The following is a 27,890-nucleotide window of genomic DNA, read 5'->3' as shown; positions in this document are numbered from 1 at the left end:
CGGGACAACTTTGCTTTTTCTCCTTCCCAGCAGCGCCATTAGGATTTACCCATTTCACTGTGCTCCACCTTAGGGGGCTCTTCCGGGGACAGCTGGAGAGGTCCACGCAGGCACTGAGTCAGGCTCCTGGGAGGTGTCCAGCTGAGAGCCCAGGCTAGTCCCCTCGTCTCCGGTCCTCAGCTTCTCCTCTGTAGGAGGAGGGACAAGAGAACCTACTCCCGCAGCGTGGTGAGGATTCCGGGAGCCGGCGCGTGTGCGCAGTCGGCCACAAGGAAGGGTTTGCTGGAAAGTGGCTTCCTTCCGCCCCGGGAGGGGGGAGGGGGAAGGCCGCAGAAGAGCAGATGCCCCCAGCGGCTGCCACCGCCTGTCCCGTCCAGGCTGCCGCGGCCCGCCGGGGCCCCGGGGTCCAGGCCCGTCCGGGTGCCGCTCAGATATCCCACGCGGGGATGGTGACGGGCAGCTGGCCGCAGCCAGGGCCCTCCCCGGCCACGCCGTGGTGGGCCACCCGGCCACCGCGCAGCGGGAGGCGGCCGGGCCGGGGCGCCCCGCTGCTCTGGCCCGAGTCGCTGGGCGGCACCTCCAGGGAGGGCGGGGCGCGCAGGAGCCCCCCGGGCCGCTCCGAGTAGGCCTCCCTGGGGCGCGCCCCCTGCGGCGGGCACGGGCAGAGCTGCGCGCGGAAGGCGGCCTGGAAGCCGCGGCGGAAGTTCTCGTTGAAGTAGCCGTAGATGACGGGGTTGGCGCTGCTGTTGCAGAAGGCCAGCCAGTGCGCCAACGGGAAGGCGTAGACGGTGACCAGGTGCAGCTGCGGCTCGCTGAGCTGGCCGTAGTCGGTGAGCAGCAGCAGCGCCCAGAGCGGCAGCCAGGACAGCGTGAAGACCAGCGCCACCACGACCAGCATGTGCACCACCCGCGCGCGGCGCCGGGCCCCCCGGCCCCCCCCGGGCGCCGCCTCCCCGCCCGGCCGCGCGGGCCCCGACGCCTTGCACAGCTTGCGGGCGATGCGCGCGTACATGAGCACGATGAGCGCCAGCGGCGCCAGGTAGATGTGCGAGAAGAGCACGGTGGTGTAGACCCTGCGCATGCCCTTCTCGGGCCAGGCCTCCCAGCACGAGTAGAGCGGGTAGGAGCGGTTGCGGGCGTCCACCATGAAGTGGTGCTCCTGGCGCGTGACGGTCAGCGTGACGGCCGAGGGGCACATGATGAGCAGGGCCAGCGCCCAGATGACCGCGATGGTGACCAGCGCCTTGCGCAGCGTCAGCTTCTCGCGGAAAGGGTGCACGATGCAGCGGAACCTGCGGCCGGAGAGGAAAGAGAAGTGGGCTCGGGACGGGTCCCAGGGGTCCCAGGGGTCCCAGGGGTCCCTGTCCCCCACCCCCACCGCCCCGGGGGGAGGGGGGCAAAGGCTACGCCTGGCGGGGGCTGGCAAAGTGCAGGCACTCCACCGGCAGCATCCAAGAGCAGCATCCAAGGGCAGCTTTCAAGAGCAGCTGGGGGTGGGGGCGGTTTGGGCTCTTTGCGAGCAAATTGGTTCACACCTGCGAGGGAGCCCGCAACTCCATTGGCTGCAGAGCCAAGGAACAAAGGCAGAACCAGGAAGGAGGAAGGAACTGCAGGCAGCTGTGGGAAACAATCCTGTGCACTTTGGGGATGGAGGGGAGGGGGGTAAATTGATGAGCTGGCAGCTAGCAAAGTGATCAGTCTGCACATTCTGTCCTTTGAGTAGGCTGATTAGGTAGGTGTATCAAAGAACATTTTTAGCTGTTTAAGGATTCTTCAGAAAACCCTGGGGGTTCAGGTGTGGAGTCTACATGACAAACTGTCCCTATGTCATCTTGGCCAGCGTCCTTGCCTGCCTCCCATGCTCTCTCGGGAAGAGTGCCCTGGGGAACCCTTAGTGCAAGAGCTCACTGAGGGGGTGGAGGGGAGGAGGACCTACTGCATACATTTGGGTCAGTTTTGTTGTTTGCAAAGCTTCCTTGTCCCCTGGCTCCATTCTATTAGCCAAACTCATGCTTATCAGAGAATCTGATGGAATCTGAGGCTGAAAGAGACCACAGGTAGCTTGAGGTAGGGTAGAGATGAGGAGTTAGTAAGGCCTGGGCTGCCAGGGAACAGCAAGTAGGGAGTAGGAGAAATGGGAGGGCAGTGAAGGAGCAAGGCCATGCTCTGTGCACCCCACCCTGAAACTGGCTTTCCTTGCTCAGACTCATGGGTGGCAGGATTCCTACGGCTCAGGAAATAAGGACTGCTGTCAGGCTCTCACAGGACCCAGGAATCCCTAGTAAACCTCCACGGGAGCTGCCTTCAGGCCTCCCAGAAGAAGGTGTGGTGTTCTCTTTAGGTCCCCCTAGTGTAGAGGGCAGCCAGCCCCACAGCCCTTCCCTTGATAGCTCATGATTCAGCCCCAGCCTCCTGGTCAGCGTAACAGTGGAGACGGTGGCTCTTTCTAGTGCTTTCTAGTGCTCTATCCCGTTGGCCAGGGATAACTCTACCAGGAGCCCTCTCACCTTTCCACAGCAATGGCCACCAGTGTGAACACGGAAGCCGACACAGACATGCCCTGCACCAAGCCGCTCATCTTGCATGTGGCGTTGTCAAAGGGCCACCCTGCAATGACAGAGTCCACCACAGAGTGAGTGCCTTATCCACAAAGAGCCAGAGATCATGGGCTATTTAGTCCAGTCCCCTCCGTGACTCGGATCTATCCTCCGCGTCCTGCTAGGTGGTCATCCTGCCTCTGCTTACACACTTCCAGAAATGATGAACTGACCTGTGTATACCACCGTGGTCATAGTTCTCACGGTTAGAGAGACAGTCTTTGTACTGACCAATGATTTCTCTCCAGGAGCTTTGTATCTGTCCAGGCCTGCCTGGCTTTCTGCCCCCATAGCCCTGCTTCAAGTTCTAGGCCAGCAGTTCTCCACCCTGGTCACTCACTAGAATCACCTGAGGGCTTTGAAAAGAGCCAGTACCCAGACCCATGCCAGGTCAATTACAATCAGCATCTCTGAGGGTGGGACCAGACATCAGTACTTTTCAGATCTACCCAGGGGATCTGAGTGGCAGCCAAAATTGAGAACCACTGGGACAGAGCAAACCTCACTCCCAGGTCGCGGAGACATACGCAGATTTAGCTTTGATTCCTGGGCTGCTCTACCCGGAGACCTGGGCCCCACTTGGCCTCAGGACTGGAAGCCAGATCCACACCTTGGTTCCTTGAGGCCATGTGTTGGTAACTGCCCTGTGTCTCTGCCCTTCTAGGCCTGGGGGTCCCACCTGTTCTTGTCTCTCGTGCCTGGCCACAGGAGCCCTCTCCCAAGGCTGGGCCCACCTTCAGTGGCAGTTGACTTTCTGCCTGCACAATTACTAAGTGTCAGTCACTGTCTTGTTCCATCCTCCCAACAACCCTAGTGTAATATCCTTTTCATGGAAGAGAAGACTGAGGCGAGATGAGTTGGTTTCGTCTCTTTGCCCCCAAATCACTATGGGTTAGTGTGAGAGTTTGGTGTGGGTGCTGGGGAAACTGGAAACCTTTTCAATCTTGAACCACGTGAATGTGTTCTTCAAACAATTGTTAAAATTTAGGCAGGTGAAAAGGGCTGGAGACACCACCTTAACCAACTAGTGACTTCACCATATCATTATTAACTGGTGCATGTGTATGTGCGTGCCTATAGGTGTGTGCACACATGCATATGTGTGAGTGTAGGTGTGCTGGGAAGGAGAGGATGAGCATTTTATGTTCAACAGCCCTGATGGAACCTGAGATCCAGCTGTGAGTGAAGGTCCCACCAGGCAGAGCCAGTGCAGCTCAGGGACAGGTGACTGCCCTGGCTCTACTTCCCAGGGCCTGAAACCTGTAGAAACACAGACTGTGACTCCCCTGCCCCAAGTCAGGTAAGTCATTTCCAGTGGAGCTGTCCAGGCTCTGGAGCCAAGCTCCTGGGCACTTTGAGTTCAGAACCTGCAAGCTCAGACCTCTAGACATCTCCACGGCTCTGGAAGCCAGTCCAGCTAGAGTCTCAGGGGTCCGTGGAAACTTATTCTGAAACAAGAAAGACAAATCACCTGGGAGGGAGTAGACGAGAGTGTGATCCTTCTGATGTTTGCGGGATGAAAAGGCAGGAATTTAGAGGTCAGATGGTCTAGTTCTGCTTGAATCCCTTCTACCAAGTCACTGTTAAATGGCTGGCCAGTCCCTACTTTAGACACTCGTGAAGGGAGGTCACTACCGTAGGATAGAATCTCTTTGGTTGGAGAACAACTCAAATAAGTGGATCATTAGGTCCTTATTCAGGGGAAACCTATGGGTTCTAGCTCTGCCCAGGGGAGCTACTCAGAAGAGTAAGACTTAATGGCGTAATGGTTAGAAATATGGGTGTAGGGACGCCTGGGTGGCTCAGTGGTTGGGTGCCTGCCTTCGGCTCGGGTCATGATCCTGGGATCCAGGATCGGGTCCCGCATCGGGCTCTCTGCGAGGAGCCTGCTTCTCCCTCTACCTGTGTCTCTACCTCTTTCAGCCTGTGTCTCTCATGAATAAATAAATAAATCTTTAAACAAAAAACAGACAAAAGAATATGCGTATGAAGACATGGGACTTGACACTTAGCCGTGTAACTACAGATCTGTGTCTCGTCACTCTGAGCACCAGTATCCCCATCCCAAAAATCAGGACAATAATAACAATGCGTTGGACTGTTGTGAGCATTAGTGAAGTTAATGCAGGAAGAGTAAGTCATACAATTCCTGGAACCAAGAGAAGAATTAGTTCATTGTATCTATTATTTCTAACCCAATCCCTCAGCCACAAGAATGGAGAGTTTGAGACAATGACATCTTGGCCAAGAGACCAGGCCAGCAATGCTTTTGGGGGCAGAGGGGACTCCCACTGCCTCCATGGCCTACACTCACCAGTGATGAGGTTGTCCACGAGAGTAGTGGGCATGCAGAAGATGCCCACCAGCAGGTCACTGACAGCCAGGTTGAGAATGAACATGTTGGTGACGGTGCGCATGTGCCGGTTCTTGAGCACAATGAAGCAGACCAGGGCGTTGCCCACCATGCAGAGGAGGAAGATGAGCACATAGGCCACAATGAACATGGCTGCCACTGGTGAGGAGTGCTGGTAGTAGGAGGAGAAGGTGAGGTTTACTGTAGGCGTGGCCTTGGTATGACTCCCATTCTGGCTTGGGGGCCAGCTGCTGTTAGGAGGCTGGGAGGGCTCCCCTAGAAGCAAAGGAGCATACAGGTCAGGATCCTAGGCAAGGAAGAGATGATCGATCTTGCCACTGGTGAGGCCCTTCAGTGCTCCAAATCCTGACCATGACCTAGCACCTCGATCGTGTGCTTGACTCTGATTGTGACTAGATGCACGTTCAACCCACTGCACCCAAACCCTGATCTCATACCTTCATCTCATCTCGTCCACAACTCATTTCCCAATGTTGGTTATTCTCCATTCACATACAGCCCACCCCCCTGCCCCATCTGGGCTCCACCCTTCTTAGTTAGTCCTACTGTCTGCCCCAGAGGCTGACCTCCAAGGACTACCACAGCCAGGTTCCCTCACTCTCTGGTTTCTGACCAGGTTCAGCCAATGGAAAGCACTGAAGGAGACTGAACAACTGGAGAAGCCAGACCTCAGGGTATTTCTCTTCCCACTCCCTCCTTGCCTGACCCTCTTCTCCTGTGGGGCTGTCCATATGGGTACAGCTCCTGTTAGGTGATGCTCTTCCAGGACTCTAGCTCTTTTGGGGCCAGACTGATACTGTTTTCTCTCCTTGCACCCACAGCTTCCTGTGATCGCCACCAGTCCCAGTGCTTGTTCATCCCTTGCTGGTTCTCTTACCCTCCCCCTTATAAAGTCCCTCTATTAAACTCTCAGGTAAATGCTTTCTGGGTGCACCACTTGTTTTCTCCTGGGGCTCTGCCTCTTGTACCCTCAAAATCTTGTTGTCCCTCTTCCTCTCCTCCAGAGAACTTTAGCTGGGAAAGGCAAGAAGGCAACACAGAAAGGGACAATGGAAGAGGACTCTGAATGAGGGTAAGGAGCAAAGGCCCACGTTAAATTTACCAAAAGTCCATCCAAAGCCAAGCCAAGCTACCATGCATCCTTCACTCTCTCCCATCATGGTACCAGCTGCTTCATTTGCACAGCATTTAACAAAGCACTTGTTATGCATATGCACTTGCATATGCATTTTTTTTTATTTTTAAGGAGATTTTTATTTATTTATTTGAGAGAGAGAGAAAGCATGATCAGGAGAGGGAGAAGCAGGCTCCTGCTGAGCAGGGAGCTTGACACAAATTCAGTCCCAGGGCCCTGGAATCATGACCGGAGCTGAAGGCAGATGCTTAACCAACTGAGCCACCCAGGTGCCCTGCATATGCATTATTTTATCTCATCCTCCCAATCACCCCCTGATGTAAACATGTTAGGTATTAGCCCCTTTTGAAATGGGAGAACTAAGATCAGAGGTGTTCTGTGACATTCCCCAGGTGGCTCAGGAGTATGTAGCAGAGGTGGTCCTGCTCTGTGCATCTCTGAATCAGTTCCAGGCTTCAGCGTGTCCTTCCCCAGCCACCTTTGGGAAGGAGCAGCTCTGTGTCCAACCACAGCTCCTCTGGGAAGCCATTAGTTGTGGTGACTCATGATGTTGTCTCATAAACTCTCCTCCTGTCTTCCGCTGGGACTGAGTGTGGCCTGTTCCAGGGGATGAAGGGTCTTTGGGGAATTTTCTGTCACATCCAGAGCTCAGCCACTAGCCTGGAGACCCACCGGAGGCTTGGGATCTGGAGGCTAGTGATGCTCTAGGGCCAATGAGCTGGCAGGACCAGGGCTGGAGGGCCCAGCAGGGGCAGCAGGTGCACTCGGGCTGGGTGGAGGTGGAGACCTGGCAAGCTTCAGGTGCATAGTGAGAGGAGGAGGTGCTGACCCCCTGTTTAGGTGCTCTTGGGTGTCCAGTTGCACCCAAATATCTCTATTTTACTCTGGAAGACGTCAAACATGCACAAGAGAGAACATTATAGTGAACATATACAAGAGTATATCGCTGGGACACTGGGTGGCTCAGGAGTTGAGTGTCCGCCTTCAGCTCAGAGTGTGATCCTGGAGTTCCAGGATCGAGTCCCACATTGGGCTCCCTGCATGGAGCCTGCTTCTCCCTCTGCCTCTTTCTTTCTGTGTCTCTCATGAATAAATAAATAAAATCTTTAAAAAAAATTTTTTTAAAGAGTATATCGCTTAACGAACTATTCCAAGAGAGGAATATAAAGACCTCCTGTGCATACATCCTCCACCTTCAACAATAATCAACTTGGGGGCAGCCGGGTGGCACAGCGGTTTAGCGCTGCCTGCAGCCTGGGGCATGGTCCTGGAGACCCAGGATCGCGCCCGCGTCGGGCTCCCTGCATGGAGCCTGCTTCTCCCTCTGCCTGTGTCTCTGCCTCTCTCTCTCCTCTCTGTGTTTCTCATGAATAAATAAATAAAACCTTAAAAAAAAAAAAAACAATGATCGACTTAAGGCTAATCTGGTTTCACCCATACCCACCTCTCTTTGGAACAGCACATCGCTTTCTTTTATCTGCAAACACTCCAGTTTGTATTGCTAAAAGATAGAACTAAGAAAAAAACAAAAACAAAAAAAACCCCTCACGTAACCACAGGATTTATACCTAACAAATTGACCTAACAAAATTATACCTAACAAAATTGACAATTCTGTCTAATATGATCACTGCCCCAGCATCCAACATTCAAATTCCTTGATCACTAGATAATTTTTAAAAGTTTGTTTGTTTATAGTAATCTCTTCACCCAGGCTCAAACTCACGACCCTGAAATCAAGAGTTGCATGCTCTTCCCAATGACCTGATGCCATTAGCTGTTCACCAATGTTTTGAGCAGCAGCCCCTAAGTATTATTGCCTAGACCCCTCATTGTCTTTCAAATACAATCCAAACTCTGTCCTCAGAGGCATCCAAAACGCTCTGTGCTCTGACCCCGTCACCATCTCTGACCTCACCCCCTGCCACATTCCTGTTTGCCTGTTCGGCCCTGACCACCTTGCCTGGCTCCTACACGCTTCATCTCTGTCCAACTACAAGGATTTTACCCCTTCCTATTGCTCCTGTCTCCTCCTCCCCTTATCTCTCAGCTTAGACTAGGCTGTCTTCTCAGAGAAAAGCCTGACCTGGTCGCTCTATTTCAAGTAGTTGCCCTCCTATTTATTAGCTCTCACAGCATTTTCTTTAGTTTCCTCCATCTGTCCACATATTATTTGTTTTTGGGTTGATTGGCTTTTTACTTCCCCACCCTTGAAAGTCAGGTCCTGGAGAGCAGTTGGCACCTGCATCCCCAGCATCTCATCAGTCCCTGCCCATGGTCAATGGTTCAGTAAATGGTCGTTGGATAGGTACATATTTGCTTGAAAAGAAAAAGGAAGGAAAGGTGGATTCTGACATCGGGAGACAGGGGGATGTTGCTGGTGTTGGAAGGCTTTCACGGGCTCTTCTGGAAGGAACCCCATCCCATGTCTGTCGGGAGCCTCCCCGGGCAGCTCACCCTTCCTGAGCCCCAGATCAGCTCTGAATCAGTCCCCATGACATAAGAAATCTGTGGGTGTGCACGGGTAGAGGAAATTGCCGCAACCTGCCGGGCCATACTCCAGTCTGTTTTTCCTTGCCCTTCGCTCAGCCTTGAGAAGTGCTTAGTGAGCTCCTATTCTGTAGTCCTTGCCCAGGGAGTGCCCCTGCCCATCTCCAGACCCTCGGCTGCGCTGGGCATCTCTCCCCACCCTCACTGCAGCTTCCAGCATTGCTGAATGATCCTTTCTCAGGGAGGATTCCTGGCAACTCCCCTGGGTAGGGGTGAATTGAGTTGGGAGTGGGCAGGCCTCCCACCCCAGCTGGGCCGCGCTAGTAGCCAGAGGCCTCATTAACACCCTGGACTCGCCCTTCCTGCGATCTGCCCAGTGCCCTCGTGGATACATTAAAGTCTGTGAAAATCTTATCCGCTGAATCCAGTCAAGTCATTCCCTTACTTGGGGAGCTTCCTGGAGGTCTCAGGATACAGTAACGGTTGCCTCCAAGGCATTCTGATGATCTCAGAGAGCAAGTCCAGGGCCAGAGAGAAGATGAAGGTATCCTGGTTCTCACTGTGATCCTGGCCAGCGGCATCAGCATCACAGACTTGTCAGAAATGCACATTCTCAGGCTTCATCCTGCCCGAGGGAGCCTGAAGCCCAACTGTCTTAACACATCCTCCAGGTGATTCGGATGCAACACGAGTTTGAGAACCACAGATTTAGGGACATCTGGGTGGCTCAGCAGTTGGGTGTCTGCCTTTGGCCCAGGGCGTGACCCTGGCATCTGGGATCAAGTCCCGCATCAGGCTCCTTGTGGGGAGCCTGTTTCTCCCTCCGCCTGTGTCTCTGCCTCTCTCTCTCTTTGTGTCTCTCATGAATAAATAAATAAAATATTTTTTTAAAAAGAGAACCACAGGTTTAAAGGACTTGGCCCAAAGGCTCTGGAAACAGTGGACACACACAGACTGGGAGGCTCCAGCCCTCCTTCCTGGCACTTCAGGTGTCCCCTCAACATTCACAAATTGAAACCTAATCCCCAATATGATGGTATTGGAGCTGGGGCCTCGCGAGATTAGATTCCCATGGCGCGCTGTCATGAATGGAAACAGTGCCTTTCTGAAGGAGACCTCATCCCTTCCACAGTGGAGGACACAGCAGAAAGAGGGCTGTGTGCAAAGCGGGAAGCGAGGCCTCAGCAGGCATCATCGTCTGCACCTGGATCTTAGCCTTCCCAGCCTCCAGGACTGTGACAAATAGGTTTCTGTTGTTTCTAAGCGCCCCCCTCCCCATGGTGTTTTGTTACAGCAGCCCCAAGACTGGAAAACTGCCTGGCCTCTGTAGGAACTCAGTGTTCTCATCTTGAAAGTGGAAACACTTGATTCCTGGCTGTGACCTAGCATAACTCACACCACCTCTCTGGAATCCAGGGTTCTCACTGGTAAGATGGGGATAGGGAGGTGCAGTGAGGGCCATTGGGTGGAGGGGTGGAGGGGTGGAGGGGCCTTGGCACAGTGCTGGGCACACAGCACTCCATGCATGTAGCTCAGTACCAGCCAGACTGGCAGTGTTAACTACACAACGGATGTGAGGGTGAGACCTTCGTGATGCTCTTGGTCTGGGCCTCCCCGCAAAGCCTGAAAGCTGTGTGAGAGAGAAAACACCACCAGAACCACCGCCCTGAGCACAGAATCAGGCTGGGTAGTTTTTTCTGGAGTTTCCAGCAACAACCACGAATGCAGTCGTCGTTACTGCCACCTGCTGGTCGGTCCTGGCAACACGGGGAGCTTGGCGCCCCCACCCCAAAAGACCTGGGGTTCACCATTCACCAGCCACTTCCTGACAGCCTCCAGGGTCAATGTGACCTGCTGGAGAGGCACTGGGGATCTGCTGAAGAATACAACACTAAAAGCACAAATGGCTGATAAACACATAAGACAAAAAGGTTAAATTTGTGATCCAAGAAATGCCGTTTTCAAAAACTTTTCCATCCGTTAGATTGGCAGAGAAGAAAAGTGCTCAGCGATGGCCATGGTGTGGCTCTGCTCTGGGGGAGGGGAGGGTGGGCACATCCATCCAGCACCCTGACAAGGGACCTGCTCCAGGATCCAGCTGCTCTACTTCTAGGGACCTATCCTAGGGGAAAAGATCTATGGTGCGGGAGGAAATACCGACTGTGGGCTGTAATAGTTACAAAACAGTATATATATAAATCTGCATTCTGTATAAAAGGGTGTGCGTGTGTGTGAACAAATGACAAAAAATAGTATTTATCCACAGGGATGTTTCAAGTGATTTTCATCTTTCTGTTCACTGACTTGCATTTTGACCTTTCTAATCAGAAGGAAGCTCTGATAAATGTGATTTTAAACCAACATCAGTGGTTCTGAACTCTGACTCAAATCAAGATCACCTGGCTTTTAAGGATACAGCACTCCCTCCAAATGAATAGAAATCTCTGGGGGTGGAGTCCAGGGACTGGTATTTTTCTCAAAAGCTCCCCTGGTGATTTCCAAGTGCAGCAGATTTGAGAACCGCTGAATTTTATAATTCCTGTTTTCAAGGTGCTTGTGGGCAGTGAGTGTTTCACATTGTGGGAGTCACCAAACTCTTTGAGCCTCTGATGCATTTGAGTTCATTTCACAGATGCTTTCCTAGAGCTTTGTCTTAGTATGTCAAGAAATGACCCCTGTCCAGATGGAACTCACAGTCTTTGAAAGCTTTGGATCCTCTCTCAAAAAGTGCACTTGATAATTCACACACTTTCAAGGGAATGGTGGACAGTTGGGCTTGTGGCTCACCCTACACCCATTACCTCTGCTGGCCTTCGGGAGTAAGCCCTCTTTGTATGTGTAACTAGAGGGACTGTCAATCAGGAGTCTACACTGCCCTGTGGCCAAAGGATAGCCAATCAGACCTCTTCTGTGTTGGATTTGACTCTAGGTCTCGATAACACAGCTTTTCTTTCCCTTAGATGACTTGCCCATACTCTTCCAATACATTCCCATTGGTGGTTAAATTAGCCAGAAAATGTTTCTGTTGCTTGTAGCCTATTGTCTTGACTAATACAAAAGGATCAAAGTTGATCATCCTTGGGCCTCTTTGGAATCTGTGGAGTCCAGGTTCAAAACCCCAGGGTCTTGGGGCACCTGGGTGGTTCAGTGGGTCAAGTATTTGTCTTCGGCTCAGTTCATGATCTGGAATCGAGCCCCACATTTGGCTCCTTGCTCAGCGGGGAGTCTGCTTCTCCCTCTCCCTCGGCCTGCTTGTCCATTCTCTCTCTGTCAAATAAATAAATAAAATCTTTAAGATTTTACTTATTTATTCATGAGAGACACAGAAAGAGAGGCAGACACAGGCAGAGGGAGGTGAAGCAGGCTCCATGCAGGGAGCCTGATATGGGGCTCAATCCTGGGAATCTGGGATTAGGCCCTGAGCCAAAGGCAGACACTCAACCACTGAGCCACCCAGACATCACGAATAAATAAAATCTTAAAAGAAACACCATAAAACAAAAAAACAAAACACCAGGGACAGCTGGAAAAGGGTAGGGATAGAGCAAGATTCGTGTTCCCCAGGTTAGATATCAGCCCTCTCTGTGCTTCCTCTAACAGGCCATGTGATCTTCCGTGGAGTCTTTGCTGGTGCAGACAGGAAAGGATACTGATTTAGGAGTCAGCAAACATGCCTTTGAGAGTTGGGCCAGTGGTGGTCACTCCAAAACTTTCATATAGAAGGGGCTGGTAGGGAATAGTCTGGTTTGAAGGCAAAGCTTAGCTTAGGAACTTGTCTTAATGCTACTTCTGCACTGTTTTTATAGGGAGGTATGTTTAGTTTGGGGTCGTTTGAGGACTGCTGATGGGGGAGCTTCATCCTGCATGCCCCCCCCCCCCTTGGTATTACTCTGTGAACTGGGGAGGTCCATTTCACCTCCTTGTGTTCTCTTTGGCTTTCAAAGGTAGATGGCCTGGGCTTCTCGCACCTCCCCACCTCATGGGGTTGTTACCAGGCTCAGGAAGATACCAGAGTAAATTACAGAGGGCCTCTTAGACCTAAGGGCTGTGTCTCCATATTAGCTATCTGCCAGGCAGCTGCAGGGAACCAGGGGGCTCCAGTGAGGTTCCAGTTCACTGGGATTTGTCCTCAAGGAAACCAGGCTGGCAAGCCCTGTGTTAGGCCACACAGATGAGTGAAATGTGGGTGTATGGGGGTGTCATTGTTGAGGAGGGAGGCTTCCTGAGACTGCGACCTCCCTTCTCTCCTCCTGGCAGCTGAGCTAAAGCCCACCACATCCCAGGCACCCACCACTGCAACACAGATCCTGCAAGCCTGGCCCTTTGTTAGTGAGGAGGAGTGTGGGCCTCCCAAGAATCTTTTGAGTCCACAGAGGCCAAGGCCAAGGGCTGATGAGCTCCCAAGGCAGCCAACAGGAGCCAAACTAGCCTTTCTGCACTTTCCATTTTACTCTGAACTCTTTTCATTTCTCCTCACTTCCTCCTGGAGCTCTACAGTTTTCTGTTTTACTCATCAAAACCTGGACTCAGGAAAGAATGTTCTTTTTTTTTTTAAGATTTTATTTATTTATTCATGAGAGACACAGAGAGAGAGAAAGAGAGAGAAGCCAACACACAGGCAGAAGGAGAAGCAGGCTCCATGCGGGGAACCCGATGCGGGACTCAATCCGGGGACTCGATCTGGGGACTCGATCTGGGGACTCGATCCCGGGACTCGATCCCGGGACTCCAGGATCACACCTTGGGCCGAAGGCAGGCACTAAACCACTGAGCCACCCAGGGATCCCCAGGAAAGAAGGTTCTAACGCAAACTGTTTACCTCTCAGTAGAAACTGAAGTTAACTGAGCTGCTCTTTACTGGCATCTTAGGCCTATACTCTCAGTACATTCAGAGGAATTCCAGACCTTAGAAAAATAAGAGAGGGAAAGACTTTCCTTTGTCCTGCTCTAGGTCAGGCCAACCAGATGCCCAGGAGCATCCTTTCTGGGTTCTATGATTGCTTCCTCAGGGTCTACCTGTAGCACTGGTCACATTCCGTTTCCTACTTCAACTATGTATATAGATGTTTTTTCTTCCATTAAGCTGGAAATGCCCTTGGGGCAGAAGCTATGCCTCTTTCATCTCAGAATGATCTCCACTATCTGGCACAGGCATAGGACATGCAGACAATTAATAAATTGTGGCAGTTAATATAGGTCTTGAAGGCTATGAATTTTCCTCTAATCACTGCTTTAGCTGTATCCCATGAGCTCTGATATACTGTTTACATTATTGTTGAAATACTTTTTATACAGGGATGCCTGGGTGGCTCTGTTGGTTGAGGGTCTGACTTTGGCTCAGGTCATGATCTCAGGGCCCTGGACCGAGTCTCACAAAGGACTCCCCGCTCAGTGGGAGGTCTGCTTGTCCCTCTCCCTCTGCTCCTCACCCTCCTCATGCTCTCTTGCCCTCTCAAATAATAAATGAAATCTTAAAAAAATAAAAATACCTGTTATACAGCATCAAGCTATCTCTGACAAGGAAAGGAGAATTATTGATTTCACAGATAGGCAATCAAAGCTCAAAAGCAGGGATGCCTGGGTGGCTCAGCGGTTGAGCACCTGCCTTTGGCTCAGGGCATGATCCCGGTCTGGGGATTGAGTCCCACATTGGGCTCCCTGCAAGGAGCCTGTTTCTCCCTCTGTCCATATCTCTGCCTCTCTCTGTGTGTCTCTCATGAATAAATAAATGAAATCTTAAAAAAGCAGAGACCTACTCTTAAACACAGGAGGCACTTGGCTCCAGGATTCAGAGTCCATCAAGTAAGCCAAGGGACCTAATCTGAGTTTAAGCCCTGGCTCTGGTTCTGCTACCTCCAATCAGTTTCTCTTTGTTCTTGGTATCATCAGACCATCTATTAAGATCTCTAGTGTCCCTTTGCAGCAAATGGGGATCTCTGATTTGAGGGGTCCCTGCCTTTCCAAGGCTCTAGCTGCAAAGCTGACACCATGAATACTGCATGGGTCATCTGAAACCTCTCCTGAGGAAGCAGGGACATGACGGCCAGAGGCAGAGCCAGGCTCCCCTGGGCTCAACTGAGAAGTAATGGGCGTGAACACCTAACTCCTTTGGGATCCATTCTTCCCCACCCCATACTCCCAAGCAGGCATCCTGGCCTGGAGCCTCAGCATCCCTGTCCCAAGCTACTTATGCACTCTCTCTCCCCATTCCTAGCATGATCTTTTAGGAAAGATTTTGATGGATTTGTTCACACAGATGAGGAAATGACTCATAACAGCTTGAGGTGTGGTGTCTCTTTTTGGTGTTTGCATTTCAAAGAGAGTCAAACCTTAAATCAGGATTTAAAAAAAAAAAAAGCTCCAGTGGTGTAATTTCAGTTATTAGAGAGTAGCAAAAGGTTCTTGAGAAGGCAGGACTGAATTTAATTCTTTTATATTTGTATCTTCGGTAGATCTTATAGAAATGAGCTGTGTGGCCAGTTCCACTCTTTGTGCCTCAGTGTCCTCATTTCAAAAACCAGGGTTGGGCACCTGTTTACCCAAGCCTCTCCCGGCTCTAATAACCTGGCGCCTTTGCAAAGGAATGGCCACCCAATGATTGGAGCAAAATACTTAATGGAATTATTGCCTCAACTTGCTGCTAGAAGCAGGACAGACTGCCAACGAGCCAGATCATGGCTCCAGTGAGGACAGGATATGCATCTACCTGGCCTGTGCTTCCCCAGCAGCAGCTGAGACCCCTCCCATTCCCCACTCCTCGGAAGACGGGAAGGTGCACATGGTCCTCAGGTCACAGCTGGACCGCTGGACTCCATGGAGGCTGCAGCCTTAAGTGTGGCCAGAATCTGGGTCGTTTGTACAGAAGCCAGCAGACCTGATTTAGTTCAAGCCAGGGCGAGGAGCACCTCCCAATTTTATCATCTGTTAAATGGGGGCGGCGGGGGGGGGGGGTGATCCTGTCTCCCTGCGCGCTTCCCAGACTGGCTGAGCGGCTCCAAGGCGGCGAAGGGCTTTGCAAAGAACACAGAACACAATGCCTCCGGCAGCATTTCCAGAGGCTTGGAAAAGCAGAACCCACCTGAACCTGCGAGGCACTTCTGTGGCCTGCACTGGAGGGAGCCCAGCTGGCGTTCTGCTCTCTCTCGGGCTGCTTCCCTGCAGTACCCCCACCTCCAGCTGGTGCGAGCATACATCGTCCTCTGGGCCTCTCTGGGCCACAGAGCTCCCGGGCCAGGCAGCACCTGTGGGGGAGGCCAGGGGCTCCGAGGGAGCCACCAGGCTGGGGTGGGACTGGAAGTGGGGGTGGGGAGTAGATGTGCTCTGCAGCCCAGTGCACCACAACCAAGGCCAGTGGGAAGTCAGACGGGGGTTACTGGACTGCAGTGTCCATCTGCAGGTGCCGGGAGAAGGCTTTTGACCCTCAGCGAGCTCTCCGGCCCTATTTTTGGTCCACACCCAAGAAGTCCCCCCCCAGGGTTTGACCCTGCCAAACCCGGCCCCCCCGACCCTCGTCTGAGTTGGACAATGAGATCTGGTGAGGAGACAGCTTCTAGGCCAGTTTGGAGAGCTAGAGAGTTCTTCCTGACAGTTGAGTCGAACCGTCTTAGTGTAACCTGCCCCCTGGAGCCACATAGACAGGAGTGAGCCCCTGTCCCCAGGGTCGTTCCCCTTCCGCCACTTTGTCCCACCAGAACCACCAGGGGCTCTTTGGTGAAAGGAGTTCGAGGCCCATCTCATCATTGTCAGTTCCCTTTCATCCGCCCAGTAACTGGCCTCAGGAATCCAAGCCAGAGCTCTGTCATTGTCACCACGTGCAATTGACTGGACCTTTGGACCAAAATTCAGGACTCTGCATTCCACTTACATTTACCTCTCCTTTCCTTAGCTTTGATCTGAAGGTTGAGGTAGCCTCAAATCTTGAATCTGTTGCCATGTGGGTGCTGTGGCTCTTATCCAGAGATTTGATAAGCACACCTTTTATTTTCCCTCTAAATTACTTAATGTCACGACAAGGTCAGAGCCCAAAGGGACCTCTGGGCTGCCTTTCCCAAAACCCCTCCCCACATTTCCCCATGAGTTTCCGGGGCTTCCACGAAAGATCTTTGCTGTGTCCTGTTGAAATCCTATAATCTGTCTTTGTCCCTCTCAGAAACCCAGTCTGAAAGAGGGAATTTGGTGGCTTTGGTCTGATTCAGTCTTAGTGAATGAACACGGGGATACTGGCTCTTCAGGAGCACCATGTTATTCTCTTTCTTTTTGGGAAAAAAAAAGTTTGTTTTTATAAAAAAGGATGTGCTCCTGATAAAACAGTTCTAGGCTCTACTAAAGAAGAGGATGGCCATCACTGAACTCTTGCACACACAAGGGTCACCCACAGCCAGTGTGGTTGTCACACCTTTTGCCACATCCCCTTGGTCTGAGGATCCCAGTCGTGGTGGACTATTCCTTGTGCTTCCTGCACCCCACCAAGCCTGCACTCGGGTCTTTCTGCTCTGCTTTCTTTGAAGCTAAGTAGGGAAGCTTCTAGGAGTGCAGGGAGGGCAACCCTCAGCCAGCACAGGAGGTAGCTCCCCTTCTCGAGTGAAGCAAATTCTGGGTGCTTTCTGCACGCTTCACAGAGGGTCCAGAGAGGGACAGAGCCCTCAGGTGCCTACAGCTAAGCCCCATTCATTCCTGCACCCGTTTTTCTCCCGCTCTCATCTCACTCTCTTCACTTCTGCTTTCAGGCATCAGATTCCCTGGACCCGAGCCCTTGTCTTAGGGTACGCTTTCAGGAACCAGGGAATCCAAAGGAAGAGGTCTCTTGGCATGCATTTTACATACATATCCAATAATAAGCCTATATAATTTTGCATAAAGGGGATCATACTACTACTGTGTTCTAAAACCTGCTTGTAAAAAATTACTCACAGCAGGCAGGGAACATATATCCCTGCCTGTAAATAAAATCCTACACGCAGTTCTTACTGTCTACACAGTATGCTTGCAGATGCCTTTCATCATTTAATTTACTTTAATTATGGGCATCTCGATGGTTTCTGGTTTTGCACTGAGCTGAAAATGCTCATGCACATCTCTTTGCAAGTGTACAGGATGGCATCCTTTGAAAAAATTCCGAGGTGTTCAATTGCTTTATTGTCTCTTAAGTATTCATTATGTGTTTGATAATTTATAGAGGCCAATATTGATCTTAGAGTCTTTTTTCTTTTTTTAATCTATCTTTACTTCCTTTTTTGGAGATCAGGACATTTGCCCATCTTTAGTTTTCTGGTTTTCCTTCATTCTTTGTAATTTCCTTTAAGGCAGTGATTACATCAGCAAGCCTCCACATCCCTGGGATTTGTCTGGCCTTCGGTGCCTTCTTCCCATCACCTATCTTGGGTTTCAATTTCCAACTTATGCTCTTTATTCCATCATTTGAGTAAAATTGCCTGTGCCCTGCTCTGCTACCCTCCCTTGTGAGTTAAGCTTACACCGCATACCGCAAGCCCTGAGCAGATTCCTTCGTGTTATCCTTACTCAGACTTTGAAAGCTCTTTGCTCTGTCTTTGTTCATATCCCCTCGCTTCTGTTCACTCGGGCTTTAGTGTTTTGCTAACACTCTTTTTACAGATGGATCTTGCCAGTCCTTCGCATTCGTTTTGGGTTATGTGATCTTCATCGCATCTTTGTATGTGTGCAGTTTTCAAACCCTACAAGTGCAGCCACACAAGGGGTTCTGTGACACTCTCTTTTCTTTCTTGCCAGCAGTGTTCGCAATTACCTCCTTGGAATTTCAGGGTTTTATCATCTCCCGAAGCACCCTCTTTTACTGGTGTGGATTTGTTCAACACATTTTGTCTTACTTTACCCTCCTGGCCACCCAGTGAAGCCAACTAAATGTAAATTTCTGCATTCAACAGATAGGTAACCAGTGGCACAGGGGAGCTGAGCCACACCTCCCCCCCCCCCCCAAAGACACCCAGCAAGCCAGCGGACCAGCCCTCAGTCTTCCAGTTTCTTAGCCTAAATTTAAATTTGGTTTCCTTTGCTCCCTGAGACCGACGGGGGGGGGGGGGGGGGGGGGGGGGTCTGGACCCCCACGTGGTAAGGCTGAAGCAAGCAGCTTTATGCCTGGGTCTTACACCTTAGAGTCCTGGAGGTCGGGTCCATAAATGCACCTTTCCTCCAGGGAGAAAAATTTGCTCTGCATGGAAGAAATCTTGCCTAGAATTTCATCTCCCCCAGCGCTCCCACTCTTAGCAGGCAAAGTCAGAGGGTGACAATTCCACTGAGGCCAACAGCCCAGCTCACCTGGTTTCAGATGATGCCCTGCCCGGGCAGGAGCAGCCTGCGACCGCACAGCGACCCGGGGGCACCAGGTCTTCTCCCCCGCTCCCCGGCTCTGCGTCTCTGTCTCTGGCACACACACACACACACACACACACACACACAGTACAGAGCCCTCTAGGTCTTTCGGCCTCTGCCAGGGTCTCTCTGTCTCTGGCACACGCACACACACATTGTCACACCCCAGCCCCTTTGCTCTCCCCCGGCTCACCGCTGGGGAGTCCGTGCCCGACCCGCTCCCACTCCCAGCCCCCCGCAGCCCCAGCCCCGGGGGCTCACTCACCCTCCATGCTGCCCACTCCGGCCGGCTGGGGGAGCGGGCACAGCGGACCCCTCCGCCCAGGCAGGGGAGTGGGGCGGGGGCGCTCCGGGCACCGGGCTGGCCTGCCCGCGCCCCTACCTCTGCATTCCGGGGATCGAGTCCGGGGCCGGGCGGAAGGGGTGCGGGGGGCGGGGTGCGGGGTGCGGGGGGCGGCGTGCGGCCGCGGGGCCCAGCCGTTCGCGGGGTCTCGCTCCCCTCAGGGCTCCGAGCCCGCCCGGCCGCGGCCCGGCCCCCGCGCGGCGCCGCCTCCCGCCTCCCGCCCGCCGCCCGCCGCCCGCTGCCCCGCGCCTCCCGGGGCGCCAGCGAGGGAGGGGGCTCGCGCGGCGCCGTCGCCACGGCAACCGGCACGCCCGTGCCCGCCGCAGCGCCCCCTGCCCGCCGCCCCCCGTGTCCGCAGGGGCCCTCCGAAGTGGGGGGCACGGCCCGCTCCCTGCCCCGCAGCCCGGCCGGCCCCTCCGCGCCCCTCCGCGCCCCTCCTCGCCCCGCCCCGCTGTCCGGGACCCCGGCCCTCCTGAGAAGGGCGGGAGAGGGGCGCCGGAGGGGGGTCCCCCATCAGCCCGCGCCAGCTCAGCGAGGACGGCGGGGACGCTGTGTCCCGGCCTGGGGAGCGGCGGCCCGGGCGTTCGGCGCGGTCCCTCCCCCGCCGGCAAGTTTCTAGGGCCGCACCCGCCTCAGGCTCCGCGTTCCTAACGAGGCGCCAAAGCTCCTGCCCAGCACCCAGTAGATGCCCCACAAACGGTCCCTGGAGCTGCGCGGGAGGCCACCTCCCTCCCATTACCCGAGCCGCCGTCAAGCCCCCAACAGCCAGCGCCAGAGACTTTTGTCCCCGGAAAGAAGATCCCAGGTTCCAGGCAGAGGAGAGGGAGCGAATGGCCCGTCTTCCTTTAGGGGGCGGGGGGGGGGGGGGGGTGCGGCTTATATCCAGAGTTCTGAAGAAAAGCTTGCAATCCAGCTTGGGCCTAGGTTCCCTCCAGCTCCTCCTCTGCCCTGAGTGGGGGGCAGTCTCAGAGCTCGAAGGCCTTAGAGGGGTCTAAGGGGTCTAACTCCACCCTGGGGTCTGGATCCTAAAGCCCAGCAGTGGGTACTCCTGCCTCTAATCACCCCCTCTTTGCCCGGGATGGCCCAGAGACAGCAGGAGGGAGTCCACCCTTCTGCAGGCCAAACATCTGATTTTCTTTGGCCTTTTTTCTTCCCGTGGCCTCCCTCAGGATTATCTGTAAAACGGGACTAATTTTTTTTTTTTAAGATTTTATTTATTCATGAGAGACACAGAGAGAGGGAGAGAAGCAGAGACACAAGCAGAGGGAGAAGCAGGCTCCCTGCAAGGAGTCTGATATGGGACTCGATCCTGATATGGGATCACACCCTGGGCCAGAGGCAGGTGCTAAACCACTGAGCCACCCAGGGATCCCAAAACGGGACTATTAATAATCCCTATCTACCAGAGTCACTGCGAAGATTAAAGGAGTTACTCTATGTAACGCACTTGGAATAGTGCCTGGCACATAGTAAGTGCTCTGTACATCTTGGGTATTCATACCATGACTGTCTTGAGTCCACCACAGTTCTTAGGGTACCTCTGATGGTTAGGACCCAGACCTGTGACGGTCATGAAGCCCCCTTGACCAGTGCAGAGTTAGAACACCGCCATAAAATCTGTATAGCCCAGCACTGCCATTCGTTGTAGGTGTGACTTTGGGAAAGTCATATAACCTCCTTGTGCCTCAGTTTCCCCTGATCTACAAAATAGGGATAATAATAGTACCCACCATAAAGTCAAGCACTTAAACAGTGCCTGGCACATAGTAGATGCTCAAGAAATATGAGCTGTAAGTATGTGGGCACTAGGCTTTGAATAATTCAATCTCACTTTTTCACTTTTCTCCCCCTCATTCTTCCCTATTCTCCTGCCTTTCACCTTTCCTTAGCAGCCACATCATCCCTAGGGCATTGATTTAGGCTTGTGGCCAAGTTCCCTCGCTCCTTTTTTAATTTGAATGGTTCTAGATCATAAAGCCTCTTTTTCTTCCTTCTGCCTCCCATTCTACAGACTTCTTTCTTCCACCTTTATACAGTGCCTAAGTACATGGACACGCCCGAGCACCACACAGGACATACTCTGTGGGTCTAGCCTCTGAGGAGCAGGGAGGGCAGTGGCACGGATGGAAAGACCTGTGTGTGAATTCTTCCTCCACAACCTATCACCTGTGTGACCCAGGTGACAAGCCCTCTGACTTAATTTTCCCCATCTGTACAATGGGATTCCTGTTCCTCATCTCAAGGCTGCTGTGAAGATTGAAAGTCAAGTTCCCATAATACAGTGCCCTTCCTTATTCCCCAAAGCTATGGGTAGAGTCCAGATAGACTGGGTAAGATCTTTCCATGCAGATTTTTTTTTTTAATTGTCTCCAGGGGATCCCTGGGTGGCTCAGCATTTGGGCACCAGCCTTCGTGTCTCTGCCTCTCTCTCTCTCTGTGAATAAATAAATAAAATCTTAAAAATAATAAAATAAAATAAAAATTGCCTCCTTTCACTCTCCTCCTTACCCCAAAGGGGCTCCCAGGAAACCTGAGGGATCTCAATGTCCTATTTTTTTTTATTTTTAAAGATTTTATTTATTTGACAGAGAGAGCACGCACACAAGCAGGTAGAGCAGAGCAAAAGGGAGAGCAAGAGGGAGAAGCGGGCTCCCAACAAGGGGCTCAATCCCAGGACCCCGGGATCATGACCTGAATCAAAGGCAGAGGCTGAACCAACTGAGCCACTCAGGTGCCCCTAAACGATTTATTTTATTTATTTTTTATTTTATTTTGTTTTATTTTTAAACGATTTATTTTAGATCACGCCTTCCTCCTGGGTTCACCTGACTGCAGGGCTGGGGTACTTCCCAATGCTGAACTGTGGATCCAGAGCCCTTCGGACAAGCAAGGCACCACTGCTCTTATTTTGCAGGGGAAGCCATTGCACTACCCAGTGGCTGACCCAACACCGCACAGCTGGATGGTGGCAAAAAGAGGAGGAACTCTCTTACAGACTTCCTGGGCATTTGCCCTGCTGCCCCCACCCCAGCCTGCTCTCAAGGTTCTTGGCCCTCTGGGAGCATCTGAGAAACTGCAGGTGTAGTCACCCAGGACACAGAAGGTGGAGGTGTGGAGGCCGAGAAAAATTAAGGCCATTCCACCTGAAGTTTAGCATTAGCACAAGTACAGCCATTTTAGGCCCCTGGGAATAAGAGCTGAACTTCACAGGAAAAACTGCAGAATGTCCTCAGCAGGGAATCCCTTATCGGAAAGACAATAAAGCTCAGAATGCCCTTGGCAGAGAATCCCATATCAGATCTTAAGAAACTCCCCCACCCTTTCCCCCATATTGGAATGGAAAAAATTCCTCCACCCCTTCTGAAGATCCCCTAGACCAGCCCATAAAAAACCCAGCTGTAACCCACTTCGGGGTCCAAGCCCCTGCTCTGCTGTGTGGAGTACACTTGGACCCAAGCTGGAGCTTGTAAATAAACCCTCGGTGTCAGCTCCTTGGTGGTTTCTCAGATTCGCAATCTTGGGCACAACAGAGTTCCACCCCCTCCTTGCCCTGCAGGGCTCTGACTGCCCATTCTGGCCAAACTCTTGTCCGGGTGCCTCATCCTCATGGGATTGCTCCCCATCCCAACCTACCTCCATTAGCTGTGACCTGGGGATTCTTCTCCAGAAAGCCCCACTATCCAGGAAACTGATTTGCATCTGAAAAACTGGGAACCAAGAGGTGGCAGGAGGGCAGTGGGATTGCAAAGGTCCTTGAGGGCAGTGGGATTGCAAAGGTCCTTGACGGGAAAAGAGCCTTCTGTGCTGAAGAATGGATGTAAACACCTGCTTGGAGATGGGTCTAGAGGGAGCAGGGGAGGAGGTAGAGGGCTATCTTCTTAGAATCAAGCTTTGGGGGGGGGGGGCAGTGAGGGAGGTCAAAGGGGACAATTGCATGATTTGTGGACTGCCTTTCTCTTTGGAGGTTTAATATCTTGGTCACAGGCCTTCGGTGGGTATGGTTGGAATAGACATGAGCCCCTTCTCCTCTCAGCCGGGTCGGAGGTGTGTTTGGAGATGCCTGAGAGGGTTGGTAGGAGCTGAGGGAGGGTTGGCATGAAGCCACGGAGGGCCCTGTGGCAAACCTCCCCGTGGTGGGAAAGCCAAGTGTCTCTGATGGGAGGCCCAGTCTCTCTCTCTCCTTGGCTGGAAATGGAAAGGCACTTGGGCCTTTGAAGCAAGGAAGGCCGGTGGCAGAGCCATCATTTTCAAAAGGCTCAAATCCACAGGGAAGGGGAAGGGGACTCAGCCTGGTGGCGATAGGGTGGCTGGGAGGCAGAGCCCAGCCCACGGCTGGAGTCGTCAGCATCTATTTGGTGGTAATGGGCGTCAGGAGGTGCCCCTCCTCCCCAGCCAGCCTCCGAGGAGCACTTCCTCCAGAATGCTTTCAAATGCTTATTAGTGAGCTCTCCCCAAGGAAGGAGGCCAGAGTTGTTATCTGCATTTATAAATGACAGGGAGGGCTCCGAGGACTGACTCACTTCCCAGCACAGCAGCTGTGGAGGAGAGGCCGGCAGGGGGGAGCGCTAAGCAGAAGAGCTCCCCAATGTCAGGGCCCTGTGGGGGCCCCAGAAAGAACCCAGGGGCAGGAGCCAGGAAACCTGCGCATTGGTCTGGGCCCTGGCCCTGGCTCCCTGCTGGTTCTTGGGCAAGTCACTCTGGGTGCCCTTTGCAACAGTCCCTCTGGAACTCCATGTCCTTCCCCATCCATAACACAGGAAGGGTTTGGGCCAGAAGAACTTTCTCACTCTGACCGTTTACCTTGTCCTCTGGAGAACCCCAGGTAAGAAGTCTCTTCCTGAGGAGGGGGGCTGGGCGGCACCCCCAAGCAGCTCCAGCTCTCTGGCTGGGGTCCTGCATTCCTGGGCTGTGGTGCTGTAGGCTTCTGGATCAAAGTGGGGTTTCAGGTGAGGCTCCCCAAGGACAGGAAGGAACATGTTGGGGAAAGGTGTCGAAGCCTCTTGGGAAAGGTGCAGCTTTCTGGAGGCAGCGCTGGGGGCCTCCTGGGGGTCAGGTGGGGACTTTATAAACCATTTCCCCAGGGCCCTGGACAACAAGTCTAAGAAACATGGACTCGGCTCAAAAGGCCTGGGTTTGACGGCCAATGGTTCCTTCTGACCTTGGCCAGGTTCCTGGCTTACTCCTGCCCCCTCAGTACCCTCCTCTAGAAAAGGTACAAACAGTAGCTAGCTCATGCGATGTTGTGGGGATTAAGTGGACTGAAAAATGGGAAGCACCTGTCATAGTCACAGACACGGGGTAAGCTGCTAGCGTATATTTTGATTTTACTGCTTTCACCTCCTCTGTTCCTCTCCCCACCTTCCTGTTCCTTTTTTGCAGCGCTGGTTACTTTCCTTTCCCTCGAGCTATGGATCCTTTCACAGAAACCCAGAGCTGCAATCCCCTTGGTTCCGGGAACAGTCATACCCTCCCAGGGGAATCCGTTATTAGGAAATCTTACCCAAACCTAGAGAAGAGGCCAAGGTGGCACGTGCACGCTCCCAGCGCCGGCAAACAGGCTGGCCCCTGAGAAGGCCCCACTGTGGGTTGGTTGGTTACCATGAATTAAGGGCACAGACTCTGAGAAGTTACAAGCGAACTTGTTCCCTTGTGTCCAGCAGGAAAGGACATCGGCCCCAAAGTGGCTATTTGTTGCTCTGGAAGACGCTCACGGGCGTCGGAGGCAGCAGCAGGCTGAGTCCAGGAACACTGGCTTCAGGTCCCTGAATGTTCTGGGAACCGGCCTCAGCACCCCGCTGGTTCCCTCAGCCATGGATGAGATCGAATAGAACCTTTGACCCCTGTTCATCCTATAGTAAGATGCGTGTTTTTAGCTTCTGAATATTACACATTGGCACCACCTACTCCCCACCCGCACCCTGGGGACTTGCAGAGGATGACACAGGGTCTCAGCAGTCGAAAGCCATGGCCTCAAAGCTCAACGTGCCCAGGTCACGTAAGGGTCGTGTTAAAATGCTACTTGGGGGATCCCTGGGTGGCTCAGCGGTTTAGCACCGCCTTTGGCCCAGGGCCTGATCCTGGAGACCCGGGATCGAGTCCTGTGTTGGGCTCCCGGCATGGAGCCTGCTTCTCCCTCTGCCTGTGTCTCTGCCTCTCTCTCTCTCTCTCTCTCTCTCTCTCTCTCTCTGTGTGTGTGTGTGTGTCTCTCATGAATAAATAAATAAAATCTTTAAAAAAAATGGAATTCTGACTCAGAACTTCTCAGAGGGGGGGACCTAGCCTCTGCAGTCCCAACTCGTCCCCAAGTGCTGTCGATGCTGCCGCCCGAGGACCACACTTTGGGTGGCAAGGGCCCCGGCAACCTCTCAGCGTTGTGTGCAGGCCCCTCCCACCCACCATCCCGACGGGTTGGAATAAGATCAGGGGAGAGCCTAAGCCATAGCAGGGGGCTCCTGCTGGTGGGATATCGGGCACAGTGGCAGGCCGCTGGGGGTACCGGGGAGCTGCCCATGCTCTCGGCTGTGTGCACGAGCTAGGGGCCAGAGCTAGGGCCACGGTACGACTTGGGGGGGGGGGAGAGGACCACGGTGAGGAAGATGTCCTCCTGCTTGTCGGTCCCCTGGGGAGACACAAGGGCCCGAAGCCTGAGCAATCTGCAGTATTCGAGGAACAGCGGAAGCTCGTGTCCCCGGAGTGCGTGGGAGGCCCCAAGCTAGAGCCCGGACGCAGGGAAGAAAACATCAGGCTTGAGGACCATGACAAGGACTTGGCTTTCATGCTGAAGTGCCATGGAGAAAGCTGCAGAACTTGGCCAGAGGAGTGGCTTAGGATTGAAGAGGACCTTCTGGGGGTGCCTGGGTGGCTGAGACAGTTAAGAGTCTGACTCTTGGTTTTGGCTCGGGTTGTGATCTCAGGTCGGTGAGATCGAGCCATGCATTGGGCTCTGCGCTCATCGAGTCGGCTTGAGATTCTCCCCCTGCCCCTCTCCCTTATGCTCTCTAAATACATAAATCATAAAAAATAAGATAAAATAAAAGGACCCTCTGGGCGCAATGCAGGAGAGAGAAACACTCTTCAAGGTGGGCTCTGCTTCGAGTCTGGCGTACCAGGGCTCAGGTGGGCCTGGGAACCTCTATTCTAAAATACCCAAGTAATGGACTCTGTGGGGTCCAGAGACCCAGCGCCACCCCTCAAACAACTAACTCCAGGGGCCCATTCACATTGTTCTCTAGGTAACTGGTGCCAATCAGCTGGAGCTCATGGTGAGTGACATCCTGGGGGGCAGCGCCGTGTGCAGCCCCGCAAAGGCCACCCTTGAAGGTGCCCCCACTTCAGGTGCTTCCAGTCTCCAGGAATGAGGGTGCCTGGGTCCCTTGCCTGTAAGAATTTGGGCGTACACACCTGGTGCCTCATGAGCCCAGGCTGGCCCCGAGCCAAGGCCTGGAGGGCCTCATCATCCCTAGTCATTTGGTGTCCTCAGAGGCCTGCAGCGGAGCTTGAGAGATCCCCAAACTGTGAAGACAGAGTGAGCGGGGTGCGGGGGGGTGATGGTCAGTGTCCCACCAGCACCCAGATGTGCTCCAGGCCTGTGCGACAAACAGGGTGGCACCCAGCGCCCCCATCCACGAGAGGTTCTTGGGAGTAAGGGCTGTGCTCACACCAGGCGGGTGTGCCAAATGCATGATGCTGCTCACCGAGGGCTGCTTACCTGTCGTCTGCTGTTAACCCCCCTCTGGTATTAGGGAAGGCAGGCAGTGGTGGCGCCCATTCCATAGATGAGGAGAGTAAGGCTGAGGGTGAGCAACATGTGAGCTGGCGAAAGCCGTCGTTTCTCCTGTTTGAGCTGGCCTCTCAGTTGTGACCCCAGCTCTGCTCTTTCCAGGCCCCTAAGCATCCCTCCCCCCCAACCCCCAATAACCCTGTTTCCGCATCTGCACAGCGGGGCACTGCTAACAGTAAAGGAGAAACCTACACCTGCCTGCCCAGTGCTGCTCAACAGCAGGAGCTCAGTGGAACGTTCTTGCTAGGTCCTAAAGCAGCTGGGCTCATGGCCCTTTTCTGAGGAAGGGGGCCGGCCCACCTGGCCCTGAGACACAGGTCCGCAGCCTGGCCTGGCTGCTCCTGGGCCCCGAGTCACGTGCTGTCCCAGGCCTGCCCTTCCGACCTGGTATTTCTCAGAGACTGAGAACCAATACCCCTTGTGCGTGGTGAGGGACAGTAACCAGACTTCCTGGGGTGGTCTTTTCACGTACACGCATGCACTGAATCACTCTCTTATACACTTGAAGAGCTGAAGCTAATATAATGTCATGTCAATTATATCTCAATAATCATTAAAAAAAAAACCCAACCTTCTGCTCCCACACTGCACACTGTCTACACTGCTAACACTTGGTTATATCCTCGTCTTCTTCAGCGTAAGGGCACCATTCCAAAAAACTCTCGCCCAGGAAGTAATAAAAGTTGTAAATACCTTTATTGTTCATTCTGGGCGCTTTGCGAATCATTTAAAGGAACAAATGGCTCAGCTCTTTAGAAAATACCTTCAAAAGAGAGTGTATAGCTTAAGACTTCAAATTCCTTGCCTCAAAATGCCCCCTGGCT

At 53.1% G+C, this 27,890-nt stretch overlaps 1 protein-coding gene across 1 annotated transcript; it reads right to left on the bottom strand.

Annotated features, from left to right (window-relative positions):
* Positions 1–405: 405 nt before the first annotated feature.
* Positions 406–25,797, bottom strand: NPFFR1 (neuropeptide FF receptor 1). Its single transcript, XM_055324861.1, has 7 exons — positions 25,783–25,797; positions 23,807–23,882; positions 20,012–20,129; positions 19,137–19,758; positions 4,912–5,257; positions 2,508–2,607; positions 406–1,292 (listed from the first exon to the last, which is right to left on the bottom strand). Exons 1-7 carry the CDS (start codon positions 25,795–25,797, stop codon positions 428–430), a joined length of 2,142 nt encoding a protein of 713 aa, XP_055180836.1. The 3' UTR covers positions 406–427.
* Positions 25,798–27,890: the final 2,093 nt, after the last annotated feature.

Source organism: Nyctereutes procyonoides, unplaced genomic scaffold (assembly GCF_905146905.1).
Source record: "Nyctereutes procyonoides isolate TBG_1078 unplaced genomic scaffold, NYPRO_anot_genome, whole genome shotgun sequence".
In the NCBI taxonomy this organism is placed as follows: Eukaryota; Metazoa; Chordata; class Mammalia; order Carnivora; family Canidae; genus Nyctereutes; species Nyctereutes procyonoides.
This window is presented reverse-complemented; position numbering and strand designations above follow the sequence as displayed.

Coding starts and splice junctions, on each gene's coding strand:
- NPFFR1 (XM_055324861.1), bottom strand. Junction 5,258..19,136: donor CGGGCACGGACTCCCCAGCG/GTGAGCCGGGGG, acceptor TTCCTTGCCTAG/GATCCTGACCTGTATGCTCC. Junction 1,293..2,507: donor GTGGCCATTGCTGTGGAAAG/GTGAGAGGGCTC, acceptor CTCCGGCCGCAG/GTTCCGCTGCATCGTGCACC.